This window comes from Meriones unguiculatus, chromosome 8 (assembly GCF_030254825.1).
Source record: "Meriones unguiculatus strain TT.TT164.6M chromosome 8, Bangor_MerUng_6.1, whole genome shotgun sequence".
NCBI classification, from domain to species: Eukaryota; Metazoa; Chordata; class Mammalia; order Rodentia; family Muridae; genus Meriones; species Meriones unguiculatus.
The window spans coordinates 9370591-9395584 of NC_083356.1; the positions used below are offsets into that span (position 1 = coordinate 9370591).

Consider the following 24994-nt stretch of genomic DNA (forward strand, 5'->3'; position numbering starts at 1 on the left):
ATCAGACCCGGGCTCCGTCACGTCTCAATTACGTAAGCTAGAGCAGGGCACCGACCCGTCCAGGTGGTTCCGTCTCGCCAGCCCAGACGAAGGGTGACGGTCCCCGCCGAGCGCACGCGCGTCCGCAGGCGCCCGCCGTCGCGCCCCTCCGGGACTGGGGGCCGCGGCCCAGGAGCCCGGGGCGGCGGGCCGGGCGGGAGGGAGGCGGCGCCGCCGCGAACTCGCCGCGGGTGCTGGGCCGCGCTCCCCGCGTTTGAAGTCTCCGGCGCGGCCGCTGGTTGGCCGGCGCGGGTCACGTGCGCGCGGGCAGGAGTTTCCCCGACAGCTGGAGGCTGCGTGGGATCCGGCGGCGGCGGCGGCGGCGGCAGCGGCGGCGGCGGTAGCGGCGGCGGCGGCGGCGGCGGCGGCGGCGGCGCGGCCTTCCCCGCCCCCCTCGCCTCCGCGCTTCCGCCGGCCGCTTCCCCCGAGGCGCTGACAGAGCGATCGCAGCTCCGCGCGCGTCGCCGCCCGCCAGCATGGGCGACAAGAAGAGCCCCACCAGGTACGGCGCCCGGCGGCCGGGGCGGCGCGGCCGCGTGTGTGTGAGTGTGTGTGTGTGTGTGAGCGCGCGGGGAGGGCGGCGCGCGCGGCTGCCCACAATGGGCCGCGATGGCGGCCGGGGTCAGCGGCCGCGCTCGCTCCCCTCCCCCGCGCGGCGCCGGGCGGGGGCCGGGGGGCGGGGGCGGCGGGGGTCGCGGGCCGGCCGGGGCGGGGCGCGGGGCCGGGCGCGGCCTGCCGCTGACCCCGCGCTGCGTCGTGTCCGGTCGTGTCCTGCAGGCCGAAGCGGCAGCCGAAGCCCGCCTCGGATGAGGGCTACTGGGACTGCAGCGTCTGCACCTTCCGGAACAGCGCCGAGGCCTTCAAGTGCATGATGTGCGATGTGCGGAAGGGCACCTCCACCCGGTGAGTCCCGCGCGCCCGCGGCCCCCGCGCGACGCGGGGCGGACGGCCCGGCGGTGGGGCGCGACCCGGTCCGGGCGAGGGGGCGGCGGCGGCGGAGGAGGAGGATGGGTTATTCAGGGGGGTCGCGGGCTGCTGCCATCCGCTGCGTGGCCCCGGCGGTGCCCCCTCCCCGGCCGGGCACGGAGACGCTGGCCGCATTGTTGTGTTTGTGTGCGGGGAGGGGGTGGAGGGAAGGCCGCGGTGTGGTTCGACCCTGCGTGGGTGGGAGGGAGTACCTCGCTGAAGGATCGTTGTAGATTAAACTTTCTTGGTAATGCGTGTCCGGAAAGGTCAGGCCGAGGCTTTGCGTTTGGTTTTTTGTTTTTTTTTTTGTTCCGTTTCTCCGTTTCTGTGATATTTTACAATTAAGTAGTTGGGAGGCCAGCCCAAGGAACACATTTTCACTCGAGTATCTGAATATGTAGACACAAACGAGATTACAGGATCTTTGACCGTTTCCAGCCCCTAAACATGTTGTATAATAGTCGTGCGGTTCTATAATTGTCCTTAAAAAAACACTTAGAAGAATTAAGTCTAGTAAATTCAAAGTCAGTGGCAATCTTGATCTGTCTCCACTTGATCATAATTCCTTTGCAGGAAGGCAGCCTTTGAATTCACTTCTTAGCGTCCTCTGATTTGTAAGCAATGTTTAAATAAGATACTTATTTTAATACTGTGAAGCCTATTAAAATAAAATTACCATAGTAAGAATACTGGAAAGTTTCTTCTTGCTTGAAAAAGATATCCTATATAATTTTGACATATTTTAAATAGTTCAAGTTATTTCTAAAAAAATGAGGTATCCTGGTTTTTAAATGCAATTTATAGAAGCTTATTAAAAATTTAAGGGTAGAAACATGTCAAAATTGTATTGTCTCTGCAACAGTGGTTGTTTTTGAGGTACCTGTCTTGTAAATTTCAGTAGGCTTTTACTGTGAATTCTCATTCACATTAAGTACAATATTTTCAGCATTTCTTGATGTCTATTAAAAAGCAAGTTTTTAAATGCCTTCCAAGTTCAAGGAAAGATTCGAAAAAGAGAAACCACTTGCTATTTTTGGACTTATGTTTTAAGAGTTTTGAAAAGCAAGGTGTATATTTCTGTATGAAGATGGAAATGGCTTAGCTTATAATATTTATTTGTGTATTTGTAAATGAGCAATGTGTGGATCGTTTACTTTTTAGGAGGCGGGCATTTTGAAGTAGAAGCAATTACTATAACCCTAATCTCTGCCACTGTATTGCTGCTTTTTGTTTTGTTTCCCTGTCTACCCGTCTAGTCTCTCGTACTCTTAGAAAAATCCTGGAACTAGAAGAGCCTGTCTGTTTATTCGCATGGACAGCAAGGATGGGGGAAGCTGTTGTCCTACTCCACAGCCAGGCTTGGGGTTAGAGGAGCCCTGAGGGTAGAGTAGGTGGTGGCACCCACAAGAGAAGCAACAGGCTGAATACCTGGAGGAAGAAGGAGTCTAGTACACAGGGAGGTGGCCAGGACAGAGAAGTGGGCCTACTTTAAAAGCGGCCTGGAGCCTACCTGGAGGCCCCTGACTTTTTTTTTTTTTTTTTTACACTGGTATATCTGAGCTCTTGTAGATCCAATTTTTAGTGGTGGAAACATTACTTGAGGAGGACTCAGAGAAACATTGTCATTTGGATTGAAACTGAAGAGGCTCTGGGCAACTCACCAGCAGTCTAAGGGACACTCTGTTCCTAAAAGTAAGTGTTCTGCACTGTGACCCTGTCAGCTTCTTCTTTCTCTCTGAATTGCTCTTGTCTTTTGACTTTGGCCCTAAGTTAACTATAGGAGCTCTAAAACTTCTCTTATCTGTTACCTTTTCTTCTGCTTTTTCTGAAATTGAGAGTGAAATCCATGTTTGGATAGAAGAGAACAGGGAATTGTTAAAAGTAGATGCTGGTTACATGCAGAATATTTTCTTGTAGGAATGATAGGAAAATAGGGTTATAGGACTACGGAATACAGATGCAAAGTAAAAGTTCAGTAGTTGGGAGAATTTATTAGCAGTTAGAGTAATTTAAGGAATAAGGCTGGCAAGAACCAAAGCAGGGAGAGTAGCTGCAGAGCATAGGGATGCAGCTTGCAAGTTCCTTGTTTGTGTGGTGCCAGCATTTGGATCCCTTGGGTCAGGATGACCTCTGAACTGAATCCGAATGTTAGTTGCCAAGTGTGAGGCCAAGCCTAAGCTGTTCTAGATGTCTGAAACCTTTTATTTAAGTCTTTATAGAAAATGGGTTCATGGTGTTTCTTTCATTTTACTGGAATGGATATATCTTTATATATGTGTACATATACACATACACATATATAAAAATTTTAATTAAGACACCTGATTCAGATACTTTATATTGGAACAGATGATTACTTTCTCTGGCAGCATCTTTGGTTGGTTGTGTCCTTCAGAAAATGAAGTTATATTCATACCATGTATGTCACAGTAAAAATTCACTGGACATAGCTTCAATTCCTCCGTTAATAAATTACATCCTATAAATTTATGCCATTTATATCATTGAATTTCATTTTGTACTTGATGGCCTTAGTGTAAATTTGTTTAATCCTTTATTAAGATCAAGGATTTTAAATTGCTGTATTGTGCTTTTATAGAAACAGTGGTAGATTAAAAACAAAAACAAAAACACCCAACAGGGTTCTTCTGAGTCAGCGTTGCCCTGTTTTTCAGGCTAACCTTGAACATAGAATTCCTCTTGCCTTTGCCTTCTGAGTGTTGGGATTACAGATATGAGCCACTCCAGATAGGGAGCATTGTAAAAACAAAAACAAACCAAAACAAAACCCCAAAACAAAACAGAACCCCCTAAACAATCCCCTCAAAGCCTCCCACGAACCCCAAAACAACAGCAACAACCAAAACAAAACAAGCACTGTTGTAACATTGTTAGAGGTTCTGCCCAGTCTTCTTCATAGCTGGCTTCTCTTTAAAGTCAGTAAGTAAATAAAAGCATGTAAGACCTTAGTCAATAGACTGTACGGTGTCATCATAAGGGAAGTGGTTAGCATTGTCTGTGAAGGGATTAATTGTTGACGACTGAATTAAGACAATTTATGTTCATGTAAGAATAGACAATTATGTTCTTCCTTAATTTGGATAGCAGATAGTTAGAAGTAAAGGTGACAAGGTTGTTTGCTTTGGTTTTGAACTGTGTTCTTAATGAGAGCTGGTAAGTCTTCCTAGTCAGGCAGGCATTCAAGCATAACAAGTAATGTAGTTTTTCAGGATGGGTCTCTCCTTGTGTCATTTTGGGGATATATGGAAAATAGGTCAGTAGAAAACGTGCCAGTTTTTGTGGTAGATAGGCGTCTGGTAACATGTTTATGGCTCATTTGAACCATATCACCATCAGCAAAGTTTCTGTAGTGTCTTCGGTTATACAAAATCTGAGTTAGGTACTCACTATAGTGAGGAAAGTTTGTGTTTCTTTGTTTTTGGCAGTGTTTCTTGTTTTGTGGGTTTTCTGTTTGTTTTTCTGTGTAGCCTTGGCTGTCCTGGACTGCACTCTGTAGACCAGGGTGGTCTTAACTTTTACAGATATCTGCCTGCCTCTGCCTCTCAGGCACTTAAAAGTATGCACCACTACTGCCCGGCTTTTGGTAGTGTTTTTGTGGATGAGAAACAGTTTGGTCTGTGTACAGTTGTGTAAGTGAAGGGCTGGAGAGGTTAAGAGCACCAGGTGCTCTTCCAGAGGACCTGGGTATCATTCCCAGCATTCATGTGGCAGCTCACAACCGTCTATAACTCCAGTTCTAGGGGCTCTGATGGCTTCTTCTGGCCTTTGTCAGTAACAGGCACATACCTAGTAAATAGACATGAATGCAGGCAAAATATACTCAAACACATAGAATAAATGAATCAATAAAAGTAAATTCTTTATGTGAGGGGGTATTATATCTTTAGTGTGAGCTGGAGAGATGACAGTTACCTAATTAAACTGTATGCACAGTTTATAGCTAACATAGGTTTGTAGTTAGGAGCTGATTAATTGTAAAAAGTTATTTCAGCTTCTATGCAGTAGGGATAAATTGTAAAGTACAAATTTTGAAGAAACCATAAAGCTACCAACTATTACCAGGTGAAAATCTTTGCAGTATACCTGTTGTCTGTCACAAAGGCTTTCTGTTTGTTAGTTTGAGGAATGGTACCAATTCTTCTAGATAGTTGGTATAGAAATAAGAGAGGCAAAACAAGGTATCTGATTGTTTGGGTTTTCTTTAGAAATGCAGTTCCTGACACTACTTGAAGATCACTTCTGCTTGTTATTTAGGGCCTTATTCTCAAGGGTTTATCCTCTGTTTATCTTGGGTTAAAGAACTCATACACGTTCATTGTTTACAGGGAAACTGAGAGGGAATTAGTGTTTGGATGGTATCTAGTAATGATTTTCAAAGTGTCAAAGGAGGAGCCGTGGGCCTTCTGAGCCCTTTTGTAATAGTTAATCTGTGACGTCCAAGCTGCGCTCATAACAGCACTGATGTGTTTGGTATTCTCTTCACTGCTAACCATTGTGACCAGTGCAGAGGCAGTGCCAGGTAAAAGTGTCCATTTAGTGTGAATCAAGACAGGGCACTGCATGCCATTATTTTCAGTGTGCCCTTCCCCACCAGCTAGTGACAGCCCACCCCAGTGCCACCTGAGAGTATCTTTGGGAAGCACGATAAAAGGCTAGCTTGTTAAGTCTTTGTTCTTAGTAGTCTAACAAAATGGGACGTACAGATAGAGCACTTTTGCTGAAGGCCACGTACAAAGGGAAGATACTTGTGCTGCCTTCATTTTCATGTAACAACAGTTTCACTTGAAAGGCTACCTGGAAAACCATACTTCTTCAGATGTGAACCTTTCACAGATACTTTCTGAAAGTAAATGCAGTTGAGTCTGTCATTTTCAAGAGAAAATTTGATTTTTTTTTTTGTCAGTGATATAAATCAAATGAAAACTATAGTTTTTGAAAACCTGTAATCACAATAATGAGCTTTGGTGCTTCTGAGTACTTATATTATTTTTGTATGTACCCTTTTTACTTTCCGCTAAGATCGGTGGTGGTATCAGTGAGTATCATTTCTGACATTTTCTTGAAATGTCTCCACATTTGGAAGCTCTGTATCATTTAGTGAGCTGCTATTTCTGATAATCAGTGCAGCATGTGGTGTTAAGGAGCCAGGCATGGACAATCAAGGTATAAAACAGAAAGGTTTTTAAGGAAATAGCTTAAAAATTTAATTGATGTGGCTTTAGCTTTTGCATTGCAACTAAACTTTAAGAAACAGCTACTTGGAAAGAAGAATACCCACAGTTATGTGAATAAGCAGTTAAGGCTGGGTGTGGTGTTGCGTGCTTGTAATTCTGGTGCCTTGGAAGTAGACGCAGGAAAATCACAAGCTTGAACTACAAAGTAAGACATTGTCTTTTTAAAAAGAAAACAAAAATCTTTCTTTCTTTTTTTTTTTACATACCCATTGGAGTCTAAATATATTTCATACTCTAGGACGAAGATAACATAGTTTAAGAAATTAAATGCATAAATAGGTATGACAGACTATGCTTTGATTAAGCAGGTGTGGGAAGCTTGCAAAAAGAAGCACTGTATACAAAGTTATCTTTATTTTGGAAAATGCAGAGGTTCTTTCTCCTTATAGGGAATATATCATTTAATTAAATTGTGATATGCTTTTTTAAATGAACTAACAAATGTATATTATATATTTGTATGGTTTCTGGACATGGAATGCAAGGCCTCATGAGTGCTAAAGCTCATGCTGTGTCACTGAACTATGATCTCATAGATGAGAACACATAAATATAGAGTGAAGAAATGGCTTGGTTAAGAGTACTAGCAGCTTTTCCAGAGGATCATGGCTCAATTCCCAGCACCTACATGGCTACTTACAACTGTTCATAACTCCAGTCCCAGGGAGATCTCATGATCTCTTCTGATTTCCTTGGGCATTGCATGTATGTGGTGCACATACATGCTTGCAAACACTCATACACATAAAGTAAATACAATCTTCACAAAAACCTCATAAACATAGCTTTTAAGAGCATGAAGATATCCTGAGACCAAAACCTCTGTGAACTGCTGGCTTAGTATTACAGGCCTGGGTTTCTCTGCACAAAGTAGGCTGACCTGAGCAGACTCTCTCTCCTCCTTCCGGGGCTGACAGTTGGGCCCACCCCAACTCTAAGGCCTATTGGCATGCTCTCAATCTTCTTTCAGTGCCACCCTTTTGCCCTTTGCTGGTGGCTTTTGTTTTTGAATTAAAATATTCTTTCTGTGATGTCACCAACACTCCTTTTTTCCTAGTAAGTTTCTGAAATTAATTTTTTGTCTAGTCATGTCTGACTTTTCCGTATTTCTTCCCTTGTATGTGGCATGAATCTTTTCTATTACTAAGCTAGAAGCCATCATTGCCTGAGCTTTGACGCTAACTTACTTCACATATAGTCTTCCCTGGGTTGTCTCTCAGATCCTCTTCCCATTTCTGTAGTTACAGTTCAGAATCCTGTGCCATTTCTTTCATGAGATATTAGACTAATTGATCTTTTTCTCAAAATGCTGCAGACATCTCTTTAAACAACCTCCATAATGCTAGTCTTTGTATGTTTAAAAAAGTGGCTACTGAGTAAATGATGCACAACAGAGCATGGTGCTCAGGTGTTCTGTGCTATTCCTGGGCAGTCCTATTTCTAGTTGCCTCAGATAGAGAGGCAGCGACAGACCAAGACACAATTCTTCACACACCAGCTTGGTGAACCAGTAAGTTTAATTGCAGTTATTTCCAAGAGGACCATCACCACCCAAGAAGAATCTCTCCTCTACTGGTGCTTACTATATTTTCATAGAGAAGGGGGAACTCGTGTACCTTCTTAGACTAAGCCTGTGCTTTCCCTCCTTCCTGTTAGGAAATGTCTTGTGTAGTCACACTGATTTCAACATGGCAGTGGCTAGAGAACAAAGCTCATCAACATTCCACTCTGTTCTCTGCCTCTTTCTTACTCCTTGTGTTCCCCTTTCCACATGATCCCTGAACCTTGATGTAAGCTTGTTTTCTCTTATTTAGAACATTGTGCTGTTATCCACAGTAAGAGGCATACTTTATCCCCTTAGTGCCTTGATTGGTTATGAGCCTCTGCAAGTAATCATTGACCTACAAAGTAAAGTTTCTTCGGCTAAAAGCAACAGCAGTAATAATCCATGGGTATAAACTTAGCAGGCAGTTTGATGGATTTTGCTAAATGGATATGATGGCGTAGAGAACAGAGTTCCTCAACATTCTCCCATCCATCCATCCACCCATCCATCCATCCATCCATCCACCCATCCATCCACCCATCCATCCACCCATCCATCCATCCATCCATCCACCCATCCATCCATCCAGCCAGCCAGCCAGCAACATATCCATTTTGCAAAAACTGACAGCAGTTAACTTCTCCGGTAGGCTGTGTGACCTCCTCAGCCATGGGCTCTTGGCCTGGCTACCATGTACTTGCAGACCTTAGTTTCTTCCAGTGGAGCAGGTCTTGGAAGGTAGTTGAGTGCACTCAGATCCGTCATGGCACTGTTGCACCACCAGCGTGCACATCTTGCCTGGCGTACTGACGGTTTTAACATGAAGGTGCATCGTTGAGTAAGACCATTGGCAACAATTCTTCATCAGCCTTGTGGTACCTTTCTGTACTACGAATCCTAGCTAGTAGAGGGCAGGTTTTGAACTCAGCCTCTCATGATTTCTCCATGTTCTGCAACCTAAGTTCATGATGTCTGCAGTATCTAATTTTAGTGTATTAGAAAACTGTAGCACTGGCAGTAGCCTTTTTGGTTTGTGGAGCCTCAGTGATTTTCCTAGCCAACTTTTGAAGAGGCAACCCACTCTAGGCACTACAGTTTTCATGGTTTCTAGAAGTGTTTCACCCCATCCCCATCCATGCAGAGTAACTTCATGCAAATTCTTTATTTTAAACATTTGTAGTCACAGGCAGTTGTACGATTTTTTCCAGTCATTTTGTTGGCTGTTACTGGGACCTGACCCAGCCATAAACTAAAGAATTTCACAGTGTCCCTGGTCTGTGCACCTTATGTGAATTGATTTTCTCATTTGTGCTTTTAGTTGCTTTTACAGGTTTTCAAGATGCTTTTCTAAATCAGTGTGACAGTCAGAAGTTAGCTCTGTGTGATTGAAGTGAGGCAAGTGTTAGTGCTCAGGTAAGAATACTCAGAAAGAAAGCATTAGCCGCAGGCTCCAGAGCACCGCGAGCGACCCATCACTTCTCAGTTGTTCCGGCTCAAGCAGCTCCACGGGTAACACTGCGTATTTGTCTGTAACCCACAGTCATGAATGAGCTGCCTATGTCTTGTGCCTCCTCAACCCTTGTCCTCGTCTGCTGTACTGTTGCTGAGGTAAAACTGACCAAAAGCAGCTGGGGAGGAAAGGGATTATTATGTCTCACATACCATAGTCTTATCTTTGAGGAATCTGGGCATGGCAGACAGCTGCTTGTAGCCTGGCTCCTTCAGATTTGCTCTGCTAGTTACCTTATATGACCCAAGACCTCTGCCCAGGACTGGCACTGCCCACAGTGAGCCGGGCCCGCTAATATCAGCAGTTAAGAAAATGCCACAGACATGCCCACAGGCCAGTCTGGAGACAATTCCTTGAGGATCCCTCCTTCCAGGTGTGTCTGGTTGGCTACTGAAGCTGACACCTTCCATTTCCTATCCCCAGGGGCGAGGCGGAGCTAGCTCTATGCCTCAGGAGTTGTGCTTTTGCTTGCCAAAAAGGCTCTAAGCAGGCAGTGCTGCCACTTGCTTCCTCATTGGCTACACCTCACTGGTGAAAGGGCCCAAGCTGGAAGATTAGTTTGTGCTCCCTGGGGGTGGGGTAAATATAACACTCTGGGGATATTTGCCCACTCCTGGGACGAGTTAAATCTATCTGGTAGATAAATCTGCTGTATGCATTAAGGCTTTCCAGAGGTTCACAAGCACACAATTTGCTTATTGGCATTTCCCCTAGAAACTAGCACAACACAAATTGTGCCGTATATGATTTTGAGTGGCATCCACATGGTGGTTCATGAGCATTCATAGCTCCAGTTCTAGGGAATCTGATGTCCTTTCTGACCTTTGTGACACTAAGCCCTCGTGTGCTGCACATACATGCACACAGTCAAAACACAGCATATGCAGGAAGTTCTGGCTCTTCCTGTTCAGGGAGAGTTGCGCAGCCTCTTGTTAGGTTTTAGTGACCATTCATGGTTCAGGCAGTCAAAGCATTTCTCCTGTTAATCTGTACTGTACTGTAGTCACAGTCTGTTTCTATATAGCCTTCCGTTTGCCTCAGTCTACCCTGTGTGGCTGGGAAGGAGGCGTAATTTTGGAGTCACCGCCTGGTATTAGAGTCAGAGCTCAACCAGGTTGACTGCTGCTTGATCTTCCCTTCTTTCTTCTTTAGTGCATGGCTAAACCTAGCTTGCTGAGTGAGACTTTGCTTTTCTCTTTTTCCTCAGGGTTAGCTAGAGTGCCATTACATGTAGTGGGAATTCTAACCTCAGAGTGTGAAGCTTTCATTCAAGGGTTTTAAACCAAAGATTCCATCTAAATCTGTGAATGAAACCTTTGTTTAAAAATCATATTTCTCTTGAATTATTCCTTTTAAAGCCTGTAATGAAATATGTCATTGTAATTTTTAAATAAAGTATTCACTTCACCAAATATTTGTTGAACATTTACAGTGTTAGATTATTAGATTTTCACTCTTTCTGTTGTTACATAGGCTGTTCAGTGATTGACAGCTACGTGCTTTAAGAGATTCTGTAGACATTTGATAATATCATTTGCTTTAGGAACTGGTAGAACTAGAATTAGAGTTGAAAGGAATCTTTCAAGAGCCTCCAGAATGCATCCTCATTTCCCGAGACAGACTAGTTACATTTGCTTTGATACCGTAAGAGGGCTCAGGCAGTCTGCAGAGTGAAGACTGTCAGAAATTTGTGGTAGACCTTTTGCGTTTAATTTCTTAAATGAGTTGAGCCACTGTTTTTTGCAGGCCCATTGTGGGATTTTCAGTACATTTGGAAGACTTTTATAGCATTGTTCTAAAGAACTAAGAGGCAATGTTTGGAATCTGCTAGAATGAGGTCTTTACTGTTCCTGTTTTGTTGTGCTGTTTTGTCTTTGCCTAATATATTGGTGGTAAAGGTGATGGTGGGGAGATAGGCCAGGCCAATAATTAGTTAATTTGAGATTAAAGTTCTAGAGCTCCAGGATCTTTTTTTGTCTAGATGAGGTAGAATTTAAACTCCCTGTCAAGCATCTTAAGTTTTTCTTCCTGTAATTTTCCTCATATCTAGATGAAGCCGTACCTCTTGATAACTTCTAACATAAAACATACTTTGTATAAATAGGAACGGATGGGCAGGACATGGAGAAGGTGCATGCTTGTAAAATGAGCTTGTGGAAAGCTGAGGGAGGAAGATTGTTGGGACCAAACACAGCCATGTTTTAGATAAAACAGGAACACTTGTTTGGGCTACGTCTGCCTAACACATACTGATTTTTGTTTGTTTGTTTGTTTTTCTGTGTAGTCCTGGCTCTTACAGAGTAGACCTGTGACCAGGCTGGCCTCAATCTAAGGGATCTGCCTGCCCCGACCTCTCAATTGCTGGGATTAAAGGCCTGTGCCCCAATGGCCGGCTCACATAGGAAATTCTTACCACTTAGCAGAAGTTCTAAACGAGCAGGGGAACACTCCAACTCTGGCCAAGGTGAAAATGGTTGCAGGCTCTGCAGAGGGCTTGAGTCTTGTGGTAGCATGCATACTTGTTTTTAATTTTTACATGTCTCCAATAACTAACAACAATCCAAAATACAGAGAACTTGAATTTTAAGCGTTCCCTGTAGTTAGCAGCAAGGTGTTTAAGTAGTGGACTCTGGAGTTCTACTTACTCTTGCATTTGAATGTGTACTGGCTGGTTTTGTGTGTCAGCTTGACACAAGCTAGAGTCATCAAAGAGAAAGGAGCCTCAGCTGAGGAAATGCCTCCATGAGATCCAGCTCTAAGGCATTTCCTCAATTAGAAATCAATGGGGGAGTGTTGCCCCTGTGCCGGTGGGTCCATCACTGGGCTGGTGGCCCTGGATTCTATAAGAAAGCAGGCTGAGCAAGCCATGTGAAGCAAGCCAGTAAGCAGCACCCCTTCATGACCTCTGCATTAGCTCCTGCTTCCAGGTTCTGCTTTGTTGTAGTTCCTGTCCTGACTTTCTTTGGCGATGTGGAAGGGAAGTATAAGTTGAATAAATCCTTTTCTTCCCAACTAGCTTTTTGCTCATGATTTTGTCATAGCAATAGAAACCCTTAACTAACAATGGTTTTGTTTCTTTGTGTTGTGAGCTTTTTGATTTGGTTGTTTTTATTTTATCATTTTCTGTCTTTTTGAATATTAGTTTTTTCTTATTATTAAAATGGAGATTATAAAAATACTTTACCGTTATTTTTTTAATTTCAGTGACATTAGATTAAGTATTTTATTTATTTATTTTCCTACAAGGCTGCTCCTCTTTTTTTTTAATATTTTTTATTTTTAAATAATTTTATACATTCTCCTTACAGTTTTAAATGAAAGGAATGACTGTAAAGTTTTTAGCACAGAGCCTGTTCTAAAAAGTGTTAGCTAAAGAAATCAAATGCACAGTGCTGATATGGCAATAGTCCTGATTGTAGAGCATTTGGATATCAGCGTGTTAGCTCCCACTGTCAGAGCATAAGGGTAAGTACTTTCTAATAAAGTCATCGCCCACCAATTGCTGAAGTGTTCTTTTTCAGCCTACCCTCCTCCTTTACTGCATACATAAGTGTCTTAGGGGAGGGATGATAATGAACAAATTAAAAAATATGTGAATAAATAAGTTTTGTAGAATATTGATATCCATTGTCACATGTGTGTCTTGAACAGGACAGTAAGTGTAACATTTTACTATCTAGGAAGTATTCCAGTAGTGAATGACGATAAGCAGTATGTGATGAAGTATTAAGCAGCTAATCTGAAAGCATTCTAGGCAGAAAGTGACGATTATGTTTTGGAAGGATTTTGGTTTTGTCTCACTGTACTTTCCTAAACTTTTTTTTTCCCTAGGCTTTAAAAAGTGTTTAATTTGTTTTTTTATTTATTATAATTTTTTTCACTTTGTATCCCAGCTATAGCCATCTTCCTCAACCTCTCCAGTTCCCGCCTTCCCTCTCTTCCTCTTCTCCCATGTCTCTCCCCCAGTACACTGATAGGAGAGATCCTCCTCCCCATCCATCTTACCCTAGCCTATCAGGTCTCATCAGGACTGTCTGCCTTGTCTTCCTCTGTGGCCTGGTAAGGCTGTCCTCCCAGCTCATGGGGAAGTGATCAAAGAGCCAGCCACAGAGTTCATGTCAGAGACAGTCCCTGTTCCTCTTACTAGGGAACCCACTTGGACACTGAACTGCTGTGGGCTACATCTGTTCTAGGTTATCTCCATGCATGGTCCTTGGTTGGAGTATCAGTGTCAGAAAAGACCTCTGTGCCCAGAATTTTTGGTTCTGTTGCTCTCCTTGTGGAGCTCTTGTCCTCTCCAGGTCTTTCTATCTCCCCCTTCTTTCATAAGATTCCTTGCACTCTATCCAAAGTTTGGCTATGAGTCTCAACATCTGCTTTAATACCCTGCTGGGTAGAGTCTTTCAGAAGCCCTCTGTGGTATGCTCTTTTCCTTTTCCCTGTTTCCTCCATCTTCTGAGGTCTGTCCTGTTTGCTTTTCTGAATGAGGATTGAGCATCTTACCCAGGGTCCTCCTTCTTGCTTAGTTTCTTTAGGTGCACAGATTTTAGTATGTTTATCCTATATTATTTGTCTAATAACCACTAATAAATGAGTATATACCATGTGTGCCTTTCAGCCCCTGGATACCTCACTTAGGATAATCTTTTCTAGTTCCCACCATTTGCCTGCAAATTTCATGATTTCCTTGTTTTTAATTGCTGAGTAGTATACCATTGTGTAAATGTACCACAATTTCTGTATCCATCCCTCAACTGAGGGACATCTGGTTGTTTCCAGATTCTGGCTATTATGAATAAAGCTGCTACGAACATGGTTGAACAAATGTCCTTGTTGTATACTTGAGCATCTTTTGGATATATGCCTAGGAGTGGTATAGCTGGATCTTGAGGTAGCACTATTCCTACTTGTCTGAGAAAGTGCCAAATTGATTTACAAAGAGGTTGTACAAGTTTACATTCCCAGCAGCAATGGAGGAGGGTTCCCCTTTCTCCACATCCTCTCTAACATGTGTTGTCACTTGAGTTTAGTCTTAGCCATTCTGATGTGTGTAAGGTGAAATCTCAGGGTCGTTTTGATTTGCATTTCCCTGATGAGTAAGGATGTTGAACATTTCTTTAAATGTTTCTCTGCCATTTCTCCAAGTGATACTCCTCTAATGAGAATTCTCTCTTTACCGCTGTACTCCATTTTTAAGTTGGATTACTTGGTTTGTTGCTGTTTAACTTCTTGAGTTCTTTATATATTCTGGATATCAGCCCTCTGTCAGATACAGGGTTGGTGAAGATTCTTTCCCAGTTTGTAGGCTGTCATTTTGTTCTGATGACAGTGTCCTTTGCTTTACAGAAGCTTTTCAGTTTCATGAGGTCCCATTTATTGATTGTTGATCTTAGAGCCTGTGCTGTTGGTGTTCTGTTCAGGAGGTTGCCTAGTTCAAGGCTCTTCCCCACTTTCTCTTCTAAGAGGTTTAGTGTGTCTGGTTTTATGTTGAGGTCTTTGATCCACTTGGACTTTAGTTTTGTGCAGGGTGATAAGTATGGATCTATTTGCATTTTTCTACATGTAGCACCATTTATTGAAGATGCTATCTTTTTCCATTATATGGTTTTGGCATCTTTGTCAAAAATCAGGTGTCCTTAAGTGTGTGGGTTTATTTCTGGGTTTTCTATTTGATTCCATTGATCCACCATTCTGTTTCTATGTCAGTACCATGCAGTTTTTATTACTGTTGCTCTATAGTACAGCTTGAGATCAGGGGATGGAGATACCTCCAGAAGATCTTTTATTGTAGAGGATTGTTTTAGCAAATCTGGGTTTCTTGTTATTATGTATGAAGTTGAGAATTTTTCTTTGAAGGTCTGTAGAGAATTGTGTTGGTAATTTGATGGGAATTGCATTGAATTTGTAGATTGCTTTTGGTAAGATGGCCATTTTACTGTTAATCCTGCCAAGCTGTGCCATGAACATGGGAGGTCTTTCCATCTTCTGATATCTTCTTTTATTTCTTTCTTCAGAGACTTGAAGTTTTTTTCATACTAATCTTTGACTTGCTTGGTTAGAGTCACACCAAGGTACTTTATGTTCTTTGTGGCTATTGTGAAGGGTGTTGTTTCCCTAATTTCTCAGCCCATTTGTCTTTTGAATACAGGAGGGCTACTGATTTTTTTGAGTTAATTTTGTATCCAGCCACTTTGCTGAAGGTGTTTATCAGCTGTAGGAGTTCCCTGGTAGAATTTTTGGGGTCAGTCAGGTATACTATCATATCATCTGCAAATAGTGATAATTTGACTTCTTCCTTTCCAATTTGTATCCCCTTGATCTCCTTCAACTGTCTTACTGCTCTAGCAAGGACTTCCAGAACTATGTTGAAGAAATATGGAGAGAGTGGGCAGCCTTGCCTGTCCCTGATTTCAGTGGAATTGATTTTAGTTTCTCTCTGTTTAGTTTGATGTTGGCTATAGGCTTGCTGTATATTGCCTTTACTGTGTTTATATAAGTGTCTTGTATCCCTGATCTCTCTAAACTATTTTCTTAAGGGAATCAGTGGTTCACATTTTGGCCTAAATCCACACCTTGCCATTTATCCGATAAAATATTTTGGTGATATGTAAAAGTAGTAACCGGTATAGTGCAGTGAATTTAGTATGTATTGGTCACTAGTGATTGCAGTGCATTGATAGGAACTTTCATTGCCTGGCTGCATCTTAACATAGGAACTGAATTGCAGAGGCCTCTATTATGTATCTGATTATGGCATTGCCTGCTTTCAACTTATTTTCTAAGGAACATTTATTTTATTTCATTTTTAGTTACATGGGGTACATTTTATTTCTCCCATTTTACTAGATAAGAGAACTTAATTTTCTGTGATTTTATTTTTAAGCATTTAAAAAAAATCTTTTTTCACCATCAGTACCATGTATGATTAAAAGCACAGCCAGTAATGTTTTATTTTGACTTCATCACACTTGTTTGTTGAATCCTAACTACAGAGGACTGTGTAGGAGAAGCAATTGCAGCAAGCTGGGCAAGAGTTAGCAGTGGTGTGGTGAACAAAGGCACTGCTATGCAGAGGGAAGTGAGTGAATTTTAAGTATGTTTAGGGGAAAATTTGTAGGACTTGATTGTTAATTGGATATGGTGATGGGGTAGAAAATTGGGCTACAGGGAAGGAGCACTCAAATGGATCTGGCTCATCTGTGTGATTGGATAAGTAGACTTTTTGATGATAAGTGTCGGGAAGGTGATAGCTTACTTTCAGCTTCCTTAAACTTTAGGTGCCCAGAGAAGCCTCAGAGGTAGCTCTCCAGTGCAGTATGGTGTGTGGAGAAAAGCTTAGGAAAGAGACGCTATCATACATATTTGTTCATCATTGGCATGCATGACTAAGTGGAAGCCAGGGAATTGGGTGAGGAAAACGAGAGAGAGAGAGAGAGAGAGTAGCCCGCATAGATGAGAAAAGAGATGTAGGAAGACCATGAAGAAATGTCAGCAGTCCTCTCTCCAGTGCAGAAAATGAGCATTCAAGAACAAAGAAGCTCGAAAGAATTGGAGGAAGAAAAAACAAGTAGAAGCACTGAAAATGTAGTGTTGTAGAAGCAGGATAAAGTGCTTTTCCCTATGAAGTTCCGTGTAATTAATTCATATGTATCACCCATTTACCACATCCAGGGTAACATTTGTTTTCACGGGTTTGAAATTTTTATTTTAAGTTGTAAAGGATGATAGATAACACTGCATTTTGCTTGTCTTCAGCTTTTCACAATCGTTACAGCAATTTTGAATTGTATCTATCGCTTCTCTGCCTTTTGGCTAAGATCAAGTGTATTATCTGTTCTTATCAGTTGAATTGTATCTATAGGTTAAATAAAAGAGAATCACATTAATAGGTAGAAAGATGAATAAAATTGTGTTATTAGCTAGCTTTGATGTCCAAAGGAGAATTCTATAATTATTTAGCAATATTTATTTTTAAAAGTATGCTTTTTTGGAGGAGGCATAGATCTATACTTATGTAATTCTTTTTTTTTTTAAGATTTATTTATTTATTATGTAAGCAATGTTCTGTCTGCATGTATGCATGCCAGAAGAGGGCACCAGATCTCATTATAGATGGTTGTGAGCCACCATGTGGTTGCTGGGAATTGAACTCATCACCTCTACAAGAGCAGCTAGTGCTCTTAACCTCTGAGCCACCTCTCCAGCCCCTTTATGTAATTCTTATTTGAAGTTACAGAATATAATGTTATTAAAATCTTCAAAACTTTGGGTGGATTCTGGTGTCAAAATCTTTTTAATTGTAAAGAAATGTATGGTAACTTGGAAAAAGTGGACAGTTGCATAGCTAATTGTGAGCGAGCATATATGGCTTGAGGACACTCCTCTTTTCTCTTTTTAGGAGGAGGACGCATAGGACTCTTTATCAGCTCACCAAATAGATGACCACACTGGCTATCAGTGTGTCTCATCTATAGAGCTCCAGCTGTCTCTGAAGGATTTTGGGTTAGATTCAGGTTCTGTGAGTGCTGAGTAACAGTTACCTAGAGGAGTGCTGAGTAACAGTTACCTAGAGGACGAGCAGTACAAAAACAGCCAAGATTTTAGATCCGTAGATGTCTGAACATGCTTAAGTTTCAAAATGCTGTTGTGAGGCTGCTGCTGTTTGTAGTGGCAGAGTTGGAAAGGAGAATTCTTACTCTGATGGCTCTAAGCTAAAATAGTCATAGATGAGACATGTGATGACAGAGGCAGTGTTTGAAATATAAAGACAAGGGGAGGAGCCATCTTTTGTGAAGATGGCTTTTTAAAGTGCTGGGTATTTAACCAGGCCTTGAACAAAACAGATTCCCTTCAAAGGAATTAAACTCTCAGTCTTCTGTGCACCTTTACTGCATTTGTGTGTTTATTTGTCTCTCTGTGGGGTTTAGAGGACAAAGTTCTAGAGGTGGTTTCTTTCATTATGTGGGTTCTTGGGATGGAATTCAAATCATCAGGCTTAGCAGCCTTTATTGATCCACCTCTGCAGTTTCATATGCATTTTTAAAGTGAGAGTGGGATTACTTTAAACTTGAATGATTGGAATTAAGCCTGTAATATAAAAGAGGAATTATTACTTAAACATTAGTCACTGGTAATAAAGGACTAACTTCCCTTTCAAAGGAAGGAAAAAGGTGCTCAGAACCACTTGTTAGTTGTCATAGTAACTAGTACTGTAAACTTAGACTATATTGAATTCATGTTAGAAAACATTTGGCATCGTTTTATAAAGTCAGTTTTACACATAAAATATGCAGTTGTATTTTAGAGGTTGTTATTAAGAACTGATTTGAAGGGGCTGGAGAGATGACTTAGTGGCTGGGAGCACTTGCTGCTCTTAGGGAGGATAAGGGTTTTATTTCTAGCACCCACATGGCAGCTCATGCTTGTCTGTAACTCCAGTCTCAGGGGCTCTTTTTACTACCACAGATACCAGGCACACACTCAGCTTTGGTGCAGGCAAAGCACCAATGCACATAAAATAAAACAAATCATTAAAAAAGAATTGATTGAAAAATATTGTAGCACTGTAAGATCTGGTCAAATAATTTTAACTATGACTATTATTTGTCTCCTTTTTTTGTTACAAAGATTCAATCAGTTGTGAGCTAGAGTTGCAGTCGTTTCAGGGCCCACAACAGTTTACAGTTAAACTTTTTTTATTGTTAGCAGGATTATCTATTGAAAAGGAAGCTTATTGTGGAAGCCCGGAATGTAATTAAAGCAAGTTGCTCAGGGTAGAGCAGAAATTCAGGGAGACTGGAGCTCACCTGCACTCTTAACAGGAAGTTGCATATGAGTTAGCTGTGAAATGTCGCTCAAGAAAATGGACATACACTGACCTCATATTTTCACTTCAGAATTTGTTGGCAACTGCCATTATAAGATCCTGTCTTATAAATTAGACATTGGAATATGGAAACAACTCACAACAATGTTTCTGGTAACTTTTAATGTCTGAATAGCTTTCATTACTATGGCAAATCTAATATAATGTCTTAAAATTATGCATTGGAATGATATTGATAGTGGCTTATGTAGTTAAAATACAAATATTCAGATTGTGTGTATGTGTTTGATAGACAGAGGGAGAGACAGACATTCAGAGATGGGACAGAGACAGACAGACACAGAGCTTGAGATGGAATCTAAGGCCTCAAACATAGTGGACAGGTGCTCCAACAGTGGCCTGTCTCCTGCTGTCCTTACCCAGCACAGCCTCTTATTATGACTGCTGGGTTTTGAACCTAGGATTTTGTGCATGTTAGGCAAGTCTCAACACCAGAACTACTTATCCCCCCTCCCAGTTTTCTTTTTCAGATAGCATCTTACTGTGTAGCCCAGAATAACTTTAAACTCATTGCATAGCTCAGGGTAGCCTCGAACTAATGGTGATCCTTATGCCTCAGCCTCAAGAGTGCTGCTGGGATTCCAGGTACAAAACGCCACATGTTGAGACAATTTATTTATGCAGCCCCAGTGGCCTCAAATCAGGATCCTCCTACCTTTTGATTATTAGGATTACAGTATGCTCCTTCATGTCCAGCTAGCTATCATATTCTTTTTTGTTTGTTTTGCTTTTTTAAGACAGTGTCTTTCTACGAAGCTGGGGCTGTACTGAAATTTCCTATGTAGACTAGGATGTCCTTGAACTCACAGAGGTTGGCCTGCCTATGCCTCTGAGTGCTGGGATTAAAAGTGTGTACCACTACACCTAGTTTTAGCTACCATGTTCTAATTTAGACTTTTTTTTTTTTTTAAATTGAGACTGTGAGCTAACTTTGGTTCTGTTTTAAATATTAAGGAGTAACTTTTAGTTGATGCACATTATATTCACTAGAATTCCAAAATGCAGTTTTGAGCAGAGCATCCTGACCTCAGGAATTAAATATAAAATCTGCTAGATAGCTTACAGCTCAGTGGTAGAACACTTGGCTAAGGTGTGAGGTTCTGGTTTAAGTCCCATTGCCACAAACACAGAACTAACCATTTTAGTTGAGTTTATGCAACAACAATGCATAGCTTTCACTGCCAATATGCAGGTTACCCTATTGGCCATATTAAAATATTTTGAATGTACCTTAATGCTGTTATTTTTAAAATGTATTCAATTATAAGTTCAGAAGACAAGTCTAAATGGAGACAGTATTTGTTTTAAATAAAAATTGGTTATTATTTGATGTGGAATGATGTCTTTTAGCTCATTGCATTAAGGAAAACTATTTAGATAATTGTTCCTGTAGTTCAAATAGGTACATGCACATTCTTTCTGTGGTGTGCTGCCCATTCTTCAGTAACTCTGCCTTCAGTGAAGGCAGAGTGTGTAATTAAAAATGTTGATTTAGATGACCCCTAAAGATGTTAAACTGAGCTGGGCATTGTGTCTTATGCTTTTAATCCCAGCACTCTAGGAGACATAGGTAGATTTCTTGAGTTCAAGGCCAGCCTGCTGGTGTACAGTGTTCCAGGATAGCCAAGGCTACACAGAGAAACTCTGTCTTTAAACAAACCAAACAACAACCCTAATATTTATGTTACAGTTCAAAATGGAGATCTGCTGTCTATTCGAATAACAAAATATATGAAGGTGTGTACGAGGAAAGACTCTCGTTGAGTTCACAGTTTTGTAGACTAGCTGTCTATATGCAGCTCTGTATAGAGCCCAGCTCCTGTGATGGAGCAGGCACAGAGCAGGTCACATGGCAAAGCAGGCAAGAAAGCACAGCAAGCTCAGACTTCCTGCTTTGCTGACAGCTTGTCCTTGTGAGCACCCTCTCTAAGGGTTGTGCCTCCAGGAACCTTAATATCTGGTTCCCTGGCCTCTGATTCGTATAGCTTCCATGGCACTCAGTGTCACTACACTGAAGATAGCCACGTGGCGAGACACTCCAGCCACAATTGACCTGTGGCAATGTAGTATACCCATGGCTAGAATACCCAGTGTGAATGAATTAGTCATTTAAAAACAAAGTCATTCATAATTATTATACTTTAGACTTAGAGAATGGATATAAGTTACTTAGGAAAATGTGTATGATAGAATTAAATGTGAATCTAGCAAAAATTTTAACAAGCTACTAACAGACTTGCCATGTGCTAAGTACTGCATAATGGTATTGAAATGTAAGATTTTCATATTCCAGATTTGTTTCTGTGGAGAAATGATTTCATATTATTTTAGTGTTATTTAATTTTACAGATGAAACAGGAAAATTTACAGTTTCTTTATTTCCATGGAAGAATAGTGAAGACACAAGGATCTAGAAGGTGGGCTGCTGTAGCTAGCTCAGTTGCTAGAATGCTTGCTTAGCATTCATGAAGCCCTGTGTTCAATCCCCACATGGCATAAACTGGGAGTAGTGACACATACCCATAATTCCAACATTTAGGAGGTGAAGGCAGGAGTATCAGAAGTTCAGGTCTAGCCTGGGCTGTATGAAACCTTGTTTCAAAAGAAATTTTAGAAAGTTCTGGAAGCTAGGGGATGGATTTTCAACATATAATGGTAAAAGTTCTGAAGTGCATCTCTATCTAGTTTAGGGCTTGAAGCCATCAAGCAGTCTACAGAATGAATGTGTGGAGTTAAAGGCAATAGGATGCCCTTACGTACATTTGAGGACAAGGTAAAATTCTGCCTGGGGTCTTTTTTCTCTTTAATTGCAGGTGTACATGTGTCATTTTTGTCTCCCTCAGCCCCCCCTTCTTCCCCCCCCCCCCCCGCCAATTCCTTCCTGTTTTCCTTTTCTTTCTGGAGCTGAGGACCAACTCAGGGCAAGCACTGAGCTAAATCCCCAACCCTAATCTTTTTCTTTTTGAGGCTGGGTCTCTCACTGGCCTTGTGCTTTCCGAGAAAGCTAGGGTGGCTAGCCATCAAACCTCAGGACTCTACCTGTCGTTGCTTTTCTGTCACCAGGACTACAAGTGTGTACCACCACAGCTAGCCCTCTTTATATCCCTGGTGTCCTGGAACTGGCTGTGTAACCAGGCTGCCCTTAAACACACAGAGGTCCACTTGATGCTGTCCCCCAGCCCTGGGATTAAAGGTGTGCACACCACCCTATAGCAACAGCCTTTCCATGGCTTATGCAGATTGAACTAGGGCCCTTATTCCTGTAGGGTGAGATGTTACTCACTAAGCCATCTCTCCAGGACTCTCTTTTTTTTCTTTTTTTCCTTTTGATTAGAATTTTTCTTTAAATGACAGACATGTTTGTACAAGTAGAAAAGAAAACCTAATATTGTTATTTTTTAGTGATTGGAGTACTTTTATGCTTGCTAATAGGTACCAATAGTAATTTTAAAGACTTAGTGATTTTAATCTAAAGTCTAATTATTGCTAGCCAAACATGACAGCTGTGTAAATTTTAGTATAAAATTTACCACAGTGGCCTGATAATCCTAAGAAATGGCATATTTTGATCAACAGTGTTATTGCTATATTAATATTACAGAACGATGGTGGTGTTTCAGTGAAATGCAAGTTTCATAGCTGATTGCTCTTATTAAAATACAGCTGCCATCATAGTGGACATTTACAAATGAAATCATTCATATCTTTGTATGTATTTCCTTTGTATTTCTGACTACATCAAACAGTCACCTTATATTTATCTATTTTTACTTTGGTGAGTACATGTTTAGCTCTGTTCATGTAAATGTATGTGTTCACATCTGTTTCTCCTGTAGCTCTACATGAGTTAATAATCTCAAGTGAAATTAAATAATCTTCTTATTCTGATAGAGAAGAAAAAACTGGATCACTTACCAGTAACTGGAGTTCTCCTATTGGGTAATCTCCACAGATCCACACTCTTTGAAGCTATGTGAATGCCTCGAGGACCAAGGGACCGTTGCAATCCCATTTCAGGAAGGTAAGTGAGTGCCTGCAGCATGTCTCTAGCCTCCTAAGCCCACCCCAGCTTTCTTCTGTGTGCATCTGTGCTGCATGCCTCAGTTCCCGTGGATGCGCTTCATGAGGATCCTCGAGATGGACAGGAGGAAGGGGTGGATCTGTGAGGGAAAAGACCCAATAGGAGAGCTCAAGTCACTGGTGAGTAATCTGGTTCTCACAGACGAGATGGCTTTCTCTCAACTTTCTTCTCTTTAGGAGAGTAATAGAAAGGAGTTATTTTGAATAACTTTTTTTTATATGTTATGAAAGCTATTATGATACGATAGCAAACTACTAATAGATATATGCATAGGATAACAATGGTTCTAATGAAGTGTTATTTACATCCACAAATATGTTTTAGGTAGAAAGGCTACATGTTGAATTCTTATATGGATTTATTTACGTTATTGCTTTTAGTGAAATACTTCAACTGTAAACTTTTCACATACCAGATTTGATCAGAGTAAATTGGCACAGTGTTCTGAACAGTAAGAGTGGCTTTGTTTGTTGGAGATGGGTACTTACTATTTGACCAGGCTGACCTTGAACTCACAGAGATCGACCTGTCTGTGTCTGTCAAGTGTGGAGAGTACAAATTTGTGCCACCATGGCTGGCAGTTGGTTTTAATCAGCTAGCACTTGTTCCCTTTTCTTTTTTTCTTAATTTTGAATACACCCACATACTCTGAACCATGGAGCTGTTTCCGGTCTGACTAGCACTTTTAAAAAAGAGGTTTTTAACTTTGTTGTTGAAACTGGCTCTTAGACCAGGCTGGTTTCAAACTACTCCTGGGGAGCTGAAGCTGCCTGGAATTCCCGAGCCCTCTGCTTCCAACTCCAGAGTATGAGGATTGCAGAGGTGCACCACCAGGCCTGGCTGACCAGCATGCATTAAGAGACACAGTTTTCAGTGTCACTGAAGGTGTACCTGAAACATGATCTTGGGAATGCTACAGTTACTTTTCCATGTCACTGTTTGTAATTGAGATCTCTGCTATTATGAAACCCTCTGATTCTGTAAGTTACAGGTTAGAATTCTCTGTGGCTGTCTGTCTGTATTATCTACAGACACACACACACACACACACACACACACACTGGGGCTCAAACCCACTACTGAGTTATGTCACCTACAAATTTACTTTCTTACTTTTGGTTTCTCTTTTGTTTTGTGCTATTACCAGCTAACTATTCTTCAAGGGCATTTTTAGTACATAGAGCTGGTTTGTAAAATTTTCTTTATTTCTGGGTATGTAAAGCCTGCCATAATTCCATTTCATTCTCTTCATTTACCCTTACTGTCTTCAGTTAGAAACTTTGCTTTTGTTCTCCTTTGGATAGTTTAAGGATTTGGCTGGTACTTTTCCATTCTCTTGGAATGACTTCACCATCCTTTTTGTACTTGAAAGCTGAAGCCCTTCTACCTGCTTATCAGTCTTTTGGCTGGCATTGTTCATGTGTATACCAGAGGAGGCCAGAGAGCAGTGTCTGTCAGTCATTTCCAACTGTTAATACAGCCTGTTTAAAGGGATGGCCTTTCACTAGGTCCTGGGGGACACAGGTTAGGATGACAGCAGGCACCAGGAATCCTCGTGTCTCTTCCAGTCTTCCCAGTAGTAGGCTGATAACTGCCTACCTGGCTTTTTCTGTGGGGGTCAGGGATTGAACTCAGGTCCTCATGTTTTCATGGCAAGCAATTTACCAATTGAGCTATCCTCCCAAGTCCCTTGTAGCATCTGTTTTTTTTC

At 41.6% G+C, this 24994-nt stretch overlaps 1 protein-coding gene and 1 pseudogene across 5 annotated transcripts in view; both read left to right on the plus strand.

Moving 5' to 3' along the window:
* Positions 1-382: 382 nt before the first annotated feature.
* Yaf2 (YY1 associated factor 2) overlaps positions 383-24994 on the plus strand; it is a 59745-nt gene continuing 35133 nt past the window's right edge. The window contains exons 1-2 of one of the 5 annotated variants that reach the window (XM_060388777.1): positions 383-541; positions 817-942. In XM_060388777.1, the coding sequence (XP_060244760.1) occupies positions 516-541; positions 817-942 (152 nt within the window). In that variant the 5' untranslated portion in view covers positions 383-515. Of the gene's footprint in view, positions 542-816; positions 943-2677; positions 2698-21905; positions 21976-23154; positions 23224-24994 lie in introns of those variants that run through there. The other 4 variants (XM_060388781.1, XM_060388778.1, XM_060388782.1 and 1 more) reach the window with 4 other exon arrangements.
* On the plus strand, positions 17109-17202 carry LOC132656116 (U2 spliceosomal RNA; annotated as a pseudogene).